General features: G+C 37.9%; 1 protein-coding gene across 1 annotated transcript in view; it reads right to left on the bottom strand.

The window, feature by feature from the left end:
* Window positions 1-16,490, bottom strand: part of GABRB3 (gamma-aminobutyric acid type A receptor subunit beta3) — a 220,390-nt gene that overhangs the window by 38,906 nt on the left and 164,994 nt on the right. Inside the window, exon 5 of the mRNA XM_082733223.1 lies at window positions 1,254-1,336. Coding sequence (XP_082589349.1) covers window positions 1,254-1,336 — 83 coding nt within the window. The remainder of the gene's footprint in view (window positions 1-1,253; window positions 1,337-16,490) is intronic.

The following is a 16,490-nucleotide window of genomic DNA, read 5'->3' as shown; positions in this document are numbered from 1 at the left end:
CCACTCAAAGGCTTTAACTATGGATTCTCTGAAGACAATGGCCTCATACTTTCTGAGGATATCTCTTTGATACCAGACCTTCCTGCCCATCATCCCCCTCAGCACAAATGTCACAGTAACAGAATCTGTACTCTCTGAGACTACACACTATGTGTTCATACATTTGTAGTAGAAGCTGCTTCCTTAGTTAGGTCCCAAATTTGCCTTCCAGAAACTTTCTTCACCTCACTGGGAGTTTTACCTTCTGGCCACACAGAATCCATTTAATTTTCAAGATAGTCTTCACTATGGGGAAATCATCATCCTTCCCCTGAGCTTTCTGCCCTCCATGCTAAGTCTCCCCAGATGATTCCACCATGCATTACTTGACATGATTCCATGTACCTCACTTTTCTGAAAGCACAGTTCTCAGGAAACTTGACAGTGATGTAGTGTGGAAGTGAGGGGCTCTGTGGAGCCAGCTCTATATGGGATGAAAACTGACCTACACCCACCACAGCTTCCCAGTATGTTTACTCACAAAGACACTCACTTCTCCCCACAAATGCATTGAGTAACATTTGCAGTCATTTGCCATCCCCCTTAATGAAATCCATATAAATACAGATAAGACTAAATCCAATTTAGGCCAATTATAAGCCAATCTATGATAGACTAAGGTGAGTGACGACAAAAACAGCAACATCTGGATACGCCAGGAGATGTAGTTCAGGTAGCTGGCAGGACACCTGTTTGTTAAGTAATAAAGATGCAGCTCTCGTCCCTCACAAAGAGGTACTCAACACTGAATTATCAATAAGCCATCTGAATACTCTTCAAATTGAGAAAACTGCCAAAATGCAGGAATAGCCTGCTTGTGAAGCTGAGTTCCTGATGGGAAATGAGTTTTACTCCAACTGCCCAGGTTCCCAGGAGTACAGCCACTCATGTGTGATGAAGCATATTGTGAGAAAATTGCATCTCAGTGTTTGTTCTCTTCTCACTGAATGGACCAAGATGAGGAATGTTTGTTTTCTTATATTTCAGCACAGCAAGCATACTCTCTTAATCAGATTAGAATGGGGAATTCTTTGATGCCGGGTCTCTGTCTCTGTCTCTCCCATGACAGTGTAATTTGCAGAGTGGAGGATTAAGCCTCCCCTCTTTAAGATGGTTAAAAACTATGTCCAGAAAATGACATATGGCTTGAAAAAGATGCCAAATAATAGCCAGGCCTGAAAAACAGTGAGTGAAAAAGAAGTACAGATACACACAGCTTTCAATTTCCAGCGTGCAATTCTGCTCATCCAAGGGGTATCTTCTCAAGTCCATCATGCATGCTGCGGTTGTGGTGATTCTGAAACACACAGACGAGGGCAGACAGTAAAGATGAGATCAGACATGTATCAGGAAAACTCCTTCCAGTCAAACAATGAGCAGCCCCCATATAGGACCCCTTTTCCCCAAGATATACCTGATTAACTATATTCCATATTGTATACTGAGTAAATTTTGAGTACCTGATAGTCCAGATTTGTCAAGAAAAGCAATCAAAAAACCTCTAAATCTGATATAATTATTCATGTAGCCTTGTTGACTTTGGTTAAACAAGTGCAGATAAAAGGGTTTCTAAGGAAACTTTTGTCTTCAAGTTTTGTTTTGCCTCCTTGTTCAGTAGTTCTCTAACCTTATAGCACAGAGAAAACTTATGTGTGGTGACAGTACTGATTAAATCAAGACTGAATTCTTTGTTTTTCCATGTGAAGTGTCTAACTAGCTACAGTTGCACAGGCTGCACTTTGGAACTCTTGGCCAAGTTTCTGCTTCATCCTTTTTTATCATCGTTGTCTGCTGGGCTGGATCCTAAAGCCCCTGAGATTCTCACCATGAAATCATCTACCTTTTCAAAGAGAATATTCGGCTTCCAGGTTATTGATTATGAATCAAAATAAAGGGGGCTAGCTTCCCTTGGGGTCAGCTGCAGCCATGGAAAGAACTTATATCAGGGCCCAAGGACAGTGAAGCCTCCACCATGCAATGGTTAAATCAACTTTCCATTAAGAAACAACACTTCTAGAAATGTCAAGTTTATTTCCTACTCTATGTACAGCCTTTTAGGGAAACCAACCTACACATAGCCTCTGTTGAAATGCAATTAAGCCACTATGTTTTATACTATTTTTCTCTAGAATGCTTCCCCTTTTCCACCTCAGTTACAGCTGACAGGACTGGGATGGGGCCCTGATTCAAGGATAGTCAACCATTACTTGATCAAGAATCCATGGTACAGCCTGACCTAAAAGGCAAAATGGAGCTAAAGGGATTCTCTTCCAGGTAAGTGAATTAAAGACAGAGCAAGAATGGAGATGGCCTTGCAAGCTCATGAATCAGAGGCTTGAAATGTCATTTTCCAACTGGAGAGTGAGGCATGAGAAAGCATAAGAGGTAGAGAAAAATGCAAATTGGATGGTTGAAGAGACAGCGGTCACTATGGCTGAGCCACAGAACATGGCCTTGCAGTGTATGTACCACATATCTCAGGGAACAGCTTTTTTTTTTTTTTTTTTTTTTAAGTACATGTGCTGCTGAAGCGAGCACCTGGGAACAGCATTCTCATGGCTTATGTGGAAGTACGTAACTGGCAGCCCTGGCTATATGCATTCAGTGTTGGATAAGAATGAAGTAAGAATGTCTCCTCCTAAGATCCCTAGACTTACCTTGAATTCCCAACCACCTTTCATGTTCCACCTTTCTTGAAGGTCAGTATTCAGCTTTCTCTAGACAGCCTTCCATATGAATATTCACAATGGACCTTCTCCTACTTTGGGCAGCATGAACAAGTTCTGTTCCTATCAGCAGTTTTTAACCAAAACACCAGTAAAACACCAGGCATGTGCCACTTCTGTTGGGCTTGTCTCATTTAACCTAAGTGCAGTAGTAAAGGATGTCCTTCTATTAGCATCTGGATAAGTGGCAGGTTGAGAAAAGTACTACTTTTCATTGGCTAAGAAGAGCAGTAAGGGAAAATGTTAACATATTTGCAATTATGGGTAAATATTAAATTATTCTCTACAAATGGTATGTAAGTGCCATGCAGACATATGTTGTGAGACCCATATGAATGGAGAAAGTGTGTCCTTTCCACATGTCATAACACTTTAAATTGTCACTCCAAGGAGTGGATTACATTCTATAATCCAAAGTCGACACCTAGCTCTTTGGTGTACTTTTCTAAAGCATCTGACTTTCTAGCTAACTGAAGAACCAGCCTCACACTTAAAAATTCTGGCATGTTTTATAGCATATTGACTACCCAACATTCATACAAGATCTCTATAAGGCAAAACTAGAATAAGATTCTGTTAAAATTATGAATTTTTATGAAGAAAAGAAAAACAGATCTCTACTAGAAATCTTCAAATTTTAAAAAAGTTCCTATATATTTTGGTACCAATTCACTTGAACAAATTCAATAACTGAGACTACTATTTTCTGTTTGTTTTTCTTATTCATTCTCAATGCTGCATGTAAAATAAATGCACATAAGCAAGAACATGAACATATCCAAATTGTTTAGGGATTCACACTGGTTGTGACATTATGTAATGTGTTTCATGGGCATTACTGGAAGTGTAACATGATGTTGGAAGAATCTGTAAAAGGGTTCCCAGTATACTTGCTGTCTTGTCTTTTCATTCTGGCATAAGACTGGCTGTAAAAAGGAGTCCTTTTCCAATTTACTTGACAAATACAGTAAAAAAAAAAAAAAATATATATATATATATATATATATATATATATTTACTATTCTTTTTCCTAAGGAAGAAATAACATAGAAAATGCTCTTCTGGTGGAACGTAGGACACAAGAGCCTACTCATGTTACAAAAGGTAAGTACAGGGATGACACAGTAGAAGGAAAGAGGTCTGTGTGCCACTGGGACAGAAAGGCAAGAAAAAGGAAAGGTGGGGGGGGGGTGCCGAAAGATCAAGAAGGGTATGGTAGGCCAGAACAGCTCCCTGAACCATAAAACCTTCTTCCAAGTTGGCTAAATTCATGACTGGTTTGGGGAGTGAACTTTTTGCATGAATTGACCAAATTTTGAGGCTTGGGGCTTTGCAGAAATTGTAGGAGGGAATTTGAGTCTGTGGGACTGAGAGCTCAAGCTTAGTTAATGGACACGAACCAAGGGCAGGGAAACCTCCCCAATATCCACACACAACTTTTTATATTTTTCCCAATAAACTTTATTTGTCCTGAGAGGAGAATTTAACCAATATCAAGCTCACTTCTACAGCCCTCTGTAATCTGAGAATTCTACTATTTCTAAGGATTAGTGACAGGGTCATGAGAAACATGACTGCCTGAAGATTTCTGCAGTATTACTCTTCAGTAGATACTTTTTTGGGGGGTGTCATTGTTACTTTTTTGTTTACTTATTGAGAGAGAGCAGTGTTTAGAGTATCTATAGCTGCAATTTATGCTTATGATAGGAAAGGAGAGAAAGATGGCAGTCAAGAAAAAGTGTCTACCTCTCAGTATGTGCTTTCTTTACAAATTATCACACTTTGAGGGTGCTGAAAGTAGAACGTTAAAAAAAAAGATAAGAGAAGTAGAGAAGTGATAGAGGACTGGGAAACACTACAGAAAAGGATGTTGATTTATTACCTTCTTGCTCAGCACAGCATGGAATCATATGTGTACTTCATGTAACATTGGTTGAGAGTTTGCTTTGTACCCAACTTTATGCTCAGCCCTTGAACATTCATGCATTTAATTAATAACCATGCTATGGAAGTGTTATTATCATTCCCCTTTGGCAGATAAAAAACCAAGGCTCGGGAAGAATAAGTTTGATAGCCACATATACAAAACTACTGGAAGGCAGATGCAACTTTCAGATCCAGCAAACCAGAATCCTACATGCTACTCCCTCTTTGATAACTCTTCTGCCTTAAAGTGTGACATACTGTATATTCAGCTTTTAGAAGCCTACTCACGGAATGAAGTTCTTGTTGAAGCTCAAAGAAGGTACAGAAATTTGAAATTATATATACACACATGCATATGCATATAATATATATATACACACATAATGTATACAATGTACACACACAGAGATCCTACACATACATACAGTATTCTCATTATATATGTGACAATATGTAAATATAATATGTAAAAAAAAATAAATATTCTACATGCTATAGTAACAGTAACAGTAGTAATATTTAACAGTAGTAACAGTAGTAATATCTAACTTACTGTGGAATAGGATAGAATTTAGTAGATAGTCTTGCTTTTATAAGTGATATATTCATAAAATTATGTTTAACAGTCAAAAGTATAAAAATTCAAGGAATAAACTCAAAGCTTATAAGGGTATCATTATCTCCAGAAAATTTAAAGTCCTATGATGTGGTTGGTAACAGCCATCTTAGGACATCATCTATAAACTCTCCTCTGTGTCCTTTGCCCATACAGTTGAGTGAGGAAGCCTGAGTCGAGGAGACCCGTGACTTAACATGTTGAAGGGTTTTCACTTTGTCTCAATTATATTAAGATTATGAGATGTACTTTGATGTCAGCATTTTTAAACTTCCACCAATTGAAAATAGTAATAAGGGCAGATGCGAACTCCTCATGTCATTGCACAAATGCAGAATTCCCCACAGACCACCTAGAGAGGCTGCTGCAGAAATGTTTCTGTTGACTGCTCAGCACACTTATTACCACAAAACATTTGCCTGAAACGTCCATTTGTTGGCCAAGGTGTAAAGATACCTATTGCCAATGTTTTTGAGAAAGGTGGGCTATGGGCAGAGTCGGGGTCCTTACAGCGACATCATTAAGCTTTCAGCACAATCTTTTCACCATCTTGTACTAAACTTTTAGATTCATGGTAAAAGCCAGGCAGGACAGAAATGAAAATGTCCTTGAGTAAGCATTCTCAGAGTCCTTTCAGAACTAAAGTATCTCAGCCTCATCTACCTCTCCTCTCACTGAATACTTTCATTACACTCAGAACTATCTACAGTTGGAACATCCATCTATTTGTTGACTTGTAGGTCCCTTTTATTTCTTCAGATGAGTCTGAGAGCAGAGTCTGAGAGTCTTCTATAAGCAGTCATTTCTCCAGTGCCTGGAATAGCTCCCACATGCACACACTGGGTGTCCCATGAATAGTCGCTGAACAAAACAAAGACTTTGAAGATATGGGGGGGGGGGGTCACACAAAAGCATACAGCATGGGACTCAAGAATTAGAAAGGGAAAGAGATAACTTAGCTCTTCTTGGCTTTAATTCCCCAAATCTCAGTGCAAGAGGGGACACCTGCCCTTTCAACCACTCTAAGTAGAAGCCCTGGCCCTACGCAGTTGCTAACTCACTGAGAGCTCCATGGGCTTACTGGTCAAGATGCTTAGTGACAGACAACCCCTGAATTAGTAGCCAGATAGTCTCTCTGAATCCTTCTACCGCACGATGATTTCCTAGTAGGCCAATGTTTATGCCCGTGAGTTTTATGGCCTGGCCTACAAGGAAGATGACAGCAAAATGGCAGCCATCAGTAGAGTCCTGGCTCTCTGATAATAATCTTGTTAAACTAACAGGACCCAAAGCAAGTCAGCAGCACCTCCTGTGTATAGACCTCTGGCTTGCACTTGGGATGGCTGCATGTCTGAGAACTCTGGGCAATGGTTATATCTATGCTCATGGGATAGCAGTACATCTGGACTACTGCTTTATAGGTAACCATTCAGCCCTTTGCAACAGCTCTGTGGTAAGTCATAGTCCTCTTCTTCCTGGTTCTCCAAATGCCAAGTTCCTCAGACCTTTTTTCAGGAATAGGAACACAGATGCAGGATTAAGAACCTAAGTCAAATAATTCAAACTAAGTATTATTCTAAAGCAAGTGCTTACTATTCAATGTGGAGAAAACACAAGGCCTAAATTAACATTTAAGTTATTCTAATTTTTGTTTTGTTTTACAAAAAAACATAAGAAAATACATTCTCAGGGATGCCTGGGTGGTTCAGTTGGTTAAGCCACTGCCTTCAGCTCAGGTCATAATTCTCGGAGTCCTGGAATCAAGTCCCATATCGGGCTTCCGCAGTTTGTGGGGAGCCTGCTTCTCCCTCTCCCTTTCCCTCTGCCTCTTCCCCTGCTTGTGCTCTCTCTCTCTTTCTCTCTGTCAAATAAATAAATAAAATATTTTTTAAAAAAGGAAATATATTCACAGAACTGTCTGAAAGCCGTTGTTATGCAGATTCTGTGAGCATGTTGCTGGGAAAGTCATTAGGTTAAGTTGATTTTGTTGGCAGCCCCATTCTTTCCTTGTTCCCCAATATCCACTCTTAGCCATGTCATTTGAAATTCTTCTCACTAAAAAGAAGCTGTCTACCCACCTCCTGAATAAGGGCCAGCTTTGTGACTTGCTTTGTCTGACGGAATATGTGGAAGTGACCATGTGTCAGTCTCAAGCTTAGCTCCCAAGAGGCATTCTGGTTTTGGTCTCCTTTTGTGCTTCTGCCTTTGCTGTGAAAAAGCCATGCCCAGATGAATCTGTTGGTCCTAGGTAGATGATGACCATGGGGAGCAGGATGGAGGTGCCTACTCATCCCTTCAGAGACCACCCACCCGAAGGTCTGTGAGTGAGCTAGCCAGGACAAGCAGAGATACTCATTAATCACACAGACACACAAGTTATGAGCACTTACTATCATCTGGCATTGAGGCTTTCCAGCTATTTGTTACACAGCAACATTGTGGCAATAGATAAGAGATACAACAATCAACACAGGTGACAACATACATAGAAAAGCATACATTCTCCTATTAATAAATGGAAATCACAATCTGATACTTCTCAAGAGTGTCATAAGATAGCAGTGCCCTTTGTAGACAGGGCACTTTTTCTAAAACAGGAGCATCTATCTCTATGTTTCAGGATAAATTCACTATCATTGTAGAAATATCAATCTTGGTGAAATGAGTAGTCACATCAGGCAAATGAGACAGGCTCTGATGCATCTCTTCGTGATTTTCAAACAATATAGTCATAAAGCAACACACAAAGGCCAAAACTGCTAGGAGTTCTGAAAACCAAAACCAACAGAAAAGTGTATGCCAGGTCCTCAATCATCAGCCAGGGTCAGAACTGTTAGAATGGGTGATTGAGGAAGTTCTTAAGGAGAACACTACAGGCTCAGCGCTCTGAAGAGGAAGGGAGGAATCAGTTTGAAGGAACTAGGAAAGTACTCCCCACCTATCTGGGTCTGATTACGTCACTTGGCAGAGTTTCACCTCCAGAATGTTGTTCAAATGGGTAGACACTAGCACATGTGACTATTTTACATTAAATTTTTAAAGTAATTAAAAATGAAATAAAATTTGAAATTCAGTTTCTCTGATGTACTAGCCACATTACAAGTGCTCGGTGGCCACATATGGCCTGGCAACTACTGTATCAGATGGTACAGATTATAGAACATCTTCATCACCATGTGTAAGTTTCCCATGGAAAGGGCTAGAAAACAGCACTGAGCCAGACAAGCAACTGGTCTAGCCTTGCCTGGTAATCCAAACCAATTCCTCTCTCTCTCTTTCTCTGTCTCTCTCCTCCCTTCTATATCTTCAGAGGACACAACTCTGGTTGAAAGTGGTTAGGGAACATAGCTGAATGCATGTAACCCACTGACTCAAAGAAAATCCATTGCTACTAAAGGCAGATATCTATAGGACTTGGAAGCCATGCATACCAGAGTGGAAGATATCATTCAAGACTATGCAAAGTATCATACATTGCACCTGACTTCAGGGCCTAGTCAGTTAACCAGGCAGTCAGAAGTGAGGGTCCTACTCTGCATGAATGCAATTAGGCATAAAAAATGGAACACATTAACCAGATTTTCAGATTTATACCCTAAGGATTAAGCCCTCCAAGGTGAGAGTGAGGCTGAAGGAGACCAAGGTCACCATATCCATAGTTTCACTAAAAAATCACTTTGTCTCTAGGATATATCCCACCCAAGGATAATCATGAATAAAACAAAGAAGTGTTCTATGAAAAGTATGAAAGTGTGAAAAATGAAAGTTGAAATATTTGGAAGATCTGCCTTGTAGTCAAAAGGCATGAATGCATATGCTCTCTTTAGAACAAGAGCAGGGAGAAACAGGGAAAGAACAGCCTGGGAAAAAGGCAGAAATAGATGCTATTAAAGCTATGAAAAAGAATGCTAGGATTTCCAGCCTTAGATACTAAATTGGAAATTTATATGGAAAACAGATAGTAGAATTGACGCAGCTGAAAATAATTTAATGGTAGGGATGTCTTCTTAAAACTTAATGGGCATACAAGTTACTGAAGGAATTTGTTAAAATGCAGATTCTGAGCAGAAGGTCTGGGTGTGTCTGTAATTTTGAACTTCCCAGATGATGTTGCTGTTCCTGCCTGGGGATAGTAGTTAAAGTGGAAAGGAGAGGGCAAACTTACAGAACCTTCTTAAAGGTAGAAGAAGGCAAAGCTTTGGAAACAGAGAGAAGATGATAGGTATAGGACAGAAAATGGGTATGAAACAGCTTTATTAGACAAACAGAGCAAAAAACAAACAATATACAAGTCAACAAATTAAACATGAAACAGTAATTTTTTAAATTGGGTTAAAATATGCATAAAATTTACCATTTGCACCATTTTTAAGTGTACAGTTTAGTATAAAGTACATTCACATTACTTGGAACTCCTAGAAAAAGATGGGAAAAGCCTCATGACATTGGATTTGGCAATGATTTCTTGGATATGGCATTAAAGCACAGGCAACAAGAACAATAACAAACTATAAATTGGACTACAGAAAAATTAAAGACTTATGTGAATCACAGAACACAATCAACAGACTGAGGAGGCAAATAGTGGAAGGGGAGAAAATATTTGCAAGTTATATATCTGAAAAAGGTAGTTAATATTCAGATTATATAGAGAACTCTTAGTAGTCAATAACGAACAAACAAACAATCCGTTTAAAAACACAGAAAGGACTTAAATAGTCTGTTTCTCCAAAGAAGATATACAAATGGCCCATAGGCATGTGGAAAGATGCTTAAAATATTATCAGTCACTAAGGGAATCAACGTCATAACCACAGTGAGAAACCATTTCATACCCATTAGGATGGTATTATGAAAAAAAGAAAAAGAAAAAAAGAAAGAGAGAGCAAGGAAGGAAGGAACGAATGGAGGAAGGAAGGAAAAAGGAAGGGGAAGGGAAGGGAAGGAAGAAGGAAGGAAGGAAGGAAGGAAGGAAGGAAGGAAGGAAGGAAGGAAGGAAGGAAGGAGGGAAGGAAGGAAGGAAGGAGGGAAGGAAGGAAGAAGGAGAGGAAGGAAGGAAGGAAGGAAGGAAGGAAGGAAGGAAGGAAGGAAGGAGGGAAGGAAAGAAGGAAGAAGGGAAGGAAGGAAGAAGGGAAGGAAGGAGAGGAGGGAGGAAGGCAGGAAGGAGGGAGGAAGGCAGGAAGGAGGGAAGGAAGGAAGGAAGGAAGGAAGGAAGGAAGGAAGGAAGGAGAGGAGGGAGGAAGGCAGGCAGGCTAAATAATATTCCATTGTACGTATATACCACATTTTGTTTATTTATATGCTCATGGACAATTGGTTTGTTTCTAACTTTTGGCTATTACGAATAATGCTGCTGTGAATATTGGTGTAAGTCTACCTGTTTGAGTCACTGCTTTTGTTTCTTTTGTCCGTACTTAGAATAGGAATTGCTGGCCCTTACAATGCTTCTATGTGTAAGTTTTTGAGGAATAGTCATACTGCTTTTCCCAGTGGCTGAACTGTTTTATATTCTCATCAGCAATACATAAGGATTCCACTTACTCTCTAAGTTTGCCAACACGTTTTTTTTTTCTTTTCTTTTCTTTCTTCTTCTTTCCTCCTCTCCTCTCGTTTCCCTTCCTTCTAGCCTTCCTTTTCTTCCTTTCTCTCGCTCTCTTTTTTTCATAATACCATCCTAATGGGTATGAAGCAGACTCCCCACTGGGCATGAAGCCCAACTTGGGGCTTGATCCTGTAAGCCATGTGATCATGACTTGAGCATATATTATCCAATTTTTTGGTATATAATTTTCCACAGTATTCGCTTGTAAGTCTTTTATTTCTATAAAATTGGTAGTAATGTTCTCCATTTCTGGTTTTTGTTATTTGAGTCTTCTCCATTTTTTCTTAGTTGGTCTAACTAAAGGTTAGTTTACTTAGTTGCTCTTTTCAAAGGACCAAATTTTCATTCCATTGATTTTTCTACATAGTGTTAGTACACTCTATTTTATCTATCTCTACTCTAATCTTTCAGCTCTCTTTAGATTACTATTTGTATGGAATATACATTCTTCTATTCTTTCACTTTAAATTTATGTATGTCTTTAGATCTAAAGTGAGTCTCTCCTAAGTACCATATGCGTAGATTCTGTTTTATTCTGAATCCATTCTTCCAGTCTCTAGCTATTGTGTAAAGAGTTTAATCTATTTATATTTAAAGTAATCAGTAATAAGGAAAGACTTCTACATTTTTTCTATTCCCCATATGTTCTGTAGATTTTTGTTCCTTCGTTTCCTCCATCTTTTTCTTTTCTGTTGAGTTGATTTGTGTGTGAGTATGCGAGAGAGATGTTTTGATTCTCTTCTTGTTTCCTTGATGTATGTCCTTTTCTTTTTGGTTCCCATGGGGGACATCTTAATATTATAATGATCTAATCTGAATTGACATAAACTTTACTTTAACCACATATAAAAACTCTACCCAATTTGTTTTGCACCACCCTGTGTTATTGACGTTACATATATTGTGTACCTCACAACATAGCTTTGTAATTATTTTTAAGCAGTTGTCTTTTCAATAACAGAAAAGTGGAGTTATAAAAATAATTAAAGTAACACTAGTTTCATTTACCTTTACTGGAGATTTTTAATATTCATATACCTTCATGTCTAGTATCCTTTCATTTCAAACTGAAGACACCCTTTAGCCTTTCTTGTGGAGCAGTTCTAGTAGCAATGAAGTCCTTCAGTTTTGGTTTATCTGAGAATTTATTAATTTCTCCTCACTTTTGAAGAGCAATTTTGCAAGATTTACAATTGTCTTTTGACAGGTGTTTATCTTTCAACATTTTAAATATTTAATCATTCCACTGCCTTCTGGTCTCCAAGGTTTCTTTCTTTCTTTTTTTTTTTTTTAATTTTAATTCTAAATTTTATTAAGACTGAAATTTTCACATTTAAACTCTAGCTGAAATTCACTGATAAATAATGTGAGATAGGGGCACGTGGGTGGCTCAGTGGGTTAAAGCCTCTGCCTTCAGCTCAGGTTATGATCCCAGGGTCCTGGGATGGAGCCCCGCTCCAGCCTCTCTGCTCAGCTGGGAGCCTGCTTACTTCTCTCTCTGCCTGCCTCTCTGCCTACCCACGATCTCTGTCTGTCAAACAAATAAAAAAATAAATAATCTTAAAAAAATAATGTGAGATAATTTTTCATCCTTGTAATTAAATAATTCATTCGACTAAGAATTTGTTTTGCTTTCTTTATAACCTTTTGAGTTTATTATGCCTTTTTTAAAAAGATTATTATTATTTATTTGACACGGAGAGAGAAAGATCACAAGTTGGCAGAGGGACAGGCAAAGAGAGAGGGGGAGGCAGGCTCCCCGCCAAGCAGAGAGCCCAACGTGAGGCTTGATCCTAAGACCCTGAGATCATGACCTGAGCAAAAAGCAGAGGCTTTTTTTTTTTTAATTTTATTATTTGATTAGAAAAATGGCTGATAATCTTTTTTGAGGCTCCCTTATATAGGAAGAGTTATTTTGCTCTTGAAGATTTCCAAACTATGCTTTTCATAGTTTGATTATATGTGTCTTAGTGTGGGTCTCTTTGGTTTTATCCTACTTGGAGTTCATTGAGGTCCTTGGATTTGTGGATTCATGTGTTTTTTTGTTTGTTTGTTTTTGTTTTTGTTTTTTTAATCAACTTCCAGAATTTTTTAGCCAGTATTTCTTAAAATAATCTCTGTGCATCTTTCTCATGTTCATCCCTTGGTGCACCTTATGGTTTCTAACAAGTCCCTTAGGCTTCATTTGCTTTTCTTCAATCATTTTTCTTTCTGTTCTCAGACTTGATCATTTTAATGTTCCTATTTTCAAATTTGCTGATTTTTTCCTTCTGGCTGCTGAAACCTGGTGCTGAACCCCCTCTAGTGAATTCACTTCAATTACTGTGTTTTTCAGCTTCAGAATTTGTTTGTTCCCTTTATAATTTCTACCTCTTTATTTTATTTTGTGCAATTTATTCATGTATCATTTTCTCAATTCCCTTCTGTTTCTTTGTCCATGTTTTCCCTTAGCTCTTTGAGCATAGTTAAGACAGACAATTTAGTCTTCATCCAGTAAGTCCAGTGTCTGGACATATTCAAGGACAGTTTTGCCTATTTATTTTGTTCCTCCAAATGAATTATGTTTTACTCTTTCTTTGTATGTCTTGTGATATTTTTTCTTAAAAATTGGTCATTTGACTATTATAATGTTGTAACTCTAAAAATCAGATTTTTTTTTTCCTTCCTGTGGGGGCTGCTGTCTTGTTTGTTATTGTTTTTCTTTTTAAGGAAGGTCATAATAATTCATTTATTTTGAGGTATTTCTAAACTTTTTAAAAAACACTTTACTTATCAGTAAAACTTGCAAAATCTCTGTTCTATTAGTTCATGTTCAGCTAATGTTTTAACAGAAATGCCTTTGAATGACAGGAGCTGAAACAAACAAAAAGCCCAAACAAACAATCAATAGAACAAACAACTACCTCTTCCTGTGTTTGCAGAATGGCTCTGTCCTGGCACATTCTTTCACCACTTGGCTAGAATGGCCCTGTGCATGGAGATCAACCAAGGTAAAAACTTCAGGTCCTCTCAGGACTTTTCTAAGAATATGTTTTGCCTGGGCATATGCAAAACTTTCTAAATTTTGTATACTTAGCTGCTTTTGAAAAACCTTATTTCTCAGAATCTCACTCCAGTTTCACCTTTGGGCCTTCCATGGTCTATTTCATATTTCTACCTTGAGTCTCCTGCCCTGGACACCTACTGGGTTTGTAGACATGCAGCCCTTATGAGCACAACCTGCTTTTCTTTTCCTGCCTGCTTTCTGAGTTACCTGTATAAACAGAGATTGGGCATCATGTTTCAGTCCTTTAGTTATCTTCCAGACACTTTAGAACATATGTACACAACAATTTACAAACAAGGTTTCCTCTGTTCCCTGCATTGCAAGGGAGAAAGCTGGTAACTAACCTGCCACCTGCCCCTGAACCAGGGTGGGGATGGGGAAATGGTAGGTTAAAAATGTCACAAAACTTTCCAACTCTTTTGAATTTATAGTGTTTTGTTATTTGGTTTTTATTTTTTTTTCTTATTTGGCTTTTGGTTGGCTTCTCTGGACTCTGGATTATTTTCCAGAGCTCCTATAAAGTTGCTTCAGACAGCTTCTGCTTATTTTTTTGATATTTCTCTACAGAAACAAGAGCTTGAAGGTTCTTAGTCTGCCTTTTACTGTTGTCACTCCCCAATAAAGAGACCTTTAAAATCAATGGGAGGGGGCTATTTATAAAGATAAAGCAGAAATTAAACCAATGAATGAATAAAGAATATGTGGTATATATACAAAAAGGAATATTATTCAGCCATCAGAAAGGATGAATACCCACCATTTGAACTGACATGGATGGAACTGGAGGAGATTATGCTAAGTGAAGTAAGTCAAGCAAAGAATGGCAATTATCATACAGTTTCACTCATATATGGAACATAAGTAATAGCACAGAGGACTACAGGGGAATGGAGGGGACAAATCAGAGAGGGAGACAAACCATGACGGACTATGGACCTGGGGAAACAAACTGAGGGTTTCAGAGGGAAGAGGGGTGGAAAGCAGGGGTAACAAGGTAATGGGTATTAAGAAGAGTACATGTTGTGATGTGCACTGGGTATTATATATAACTAATGAATTAATGAACACTACATCAAAGACTAATGTTGTCCTATACAGTGGCTAACTGAACATAAAAAAACAAATAAATAAAACAGTGGTAGAAAGCAAAAAAAAAAAAAAGTAAAATAAAGAAGAAATTAAGAAACAGAAATATGATATAAAATCAAGAGCTAGCTCTTTAAAATATAAAAAAATATTTCTTTATGCTACTGAACAAAATTAAAAATGAAAAAGGGCATAAAACAATATATTTTAGGGGGCAATGCATATGCACATGCTAATTAATTAGAAGAGCCAGATTAAAAAGGACATTTTCCTAAAAAACATAAATCTTCAAGATTGATACAAGAAGAAAACTTAGAGAAAGCTGTAAATATAGCAGAAATTGAAACTGTATGCCAGGGTAGAAAATGTCATTCAAGAACCTGGTGGTGGGTATTATGGAGGGCACTTATTGCATGGAGCACTGGGTTTGGTGCATAAACAATGAATTCTAGAACACTGAAAAGAAATAAAATAAAATAAAATGAAAAATAAAAAGCTTCTAGAGAACTGTGAGATAATAAATTCCTGTTGTTTTAAGCAAAAAAAAAAAAAAAAAAAAAAGAAGAAGAAGAAGAAAAAAGAACCTATTCAAAGTACCATGCTTCTATACAAAACATTTCATACGTCATGTATATTTATGAGTAATTTTTTTAAAGTACTTACAGGAATACTAACCCTTAAATATAGATATTTACTATATAATGTAATCTATTACAGAACATACAAAGAGAGAAATCTTCTTGATTCATATTATATCAAAACATACTATGAAATATAAAGACAGATATAATCTATTGCTATATTTAACAGAATTTATATGGTATATATTACAAGTGTGCGAGTGTTCCACATTACCACCTCACCAATAAATAATTTACTAGGGAATTTGGTGAAACGGTCCATGGTTCTTAGAAATTTCAGCCAAGTCATAGATCTTAATTGGAGTCAGAATAATGGGAGAGAAGGAATTAACCTGGGAATAGATTTCTTGGGATGATCTCCAGCCATCCCTATGGGAGATTATCTCTTCCAGTCAGGATTCCAGGAGGAATGGTGTCTACTTCAGACTTGGGACAATTAGAATAGTCTTGAGGTGGTAAGAACACAGGAGACTGAATAGGAACTGGATTGTCAGAGTAGGAATGCAGGCATATTTCCTGTGGATCACACATGAGTTACATGTAAAAAAGAGAAGATCCAAAGTTATGTTGGCTCCTCTATTACATGGCTTCCTAGAGGGTAGAGAGATAGACACTGACGAGGAAAATGGATTCTTGGAGCTTAGGAAAGTGTTCCAAGGGACTCCATGGAATAGAAACACATTCTACTCTGCTATTCTCCCAAGCCCCAATGCTGGTCAAGGGACCAGCTGAAGAAAGGTCCCTCTTGGTAGGAAGCTCTGAGAAGAGTCAATTTTCAATATCTTCTAAGTCCAGAGAGTATGAAGCT

This window comes from Mustela nivalis (assembly GCF_964662115.1).
Source record: "Mustela nivalis genome assembly, chromosome: 6".
In the NCBI taxonomy this organism is placed as follows: domain Eukaryota; kingdom Metazoa; phylum Chordata; class Mammalia; order Carnivora; family Mustelidae; genus Mustela; species Mustela nivalis.
The sequence above is the reverse complement of the archived record's forward strand: the minus strand, read 5'-3'. Positions and strand labels throughout refer to the sequence as shown.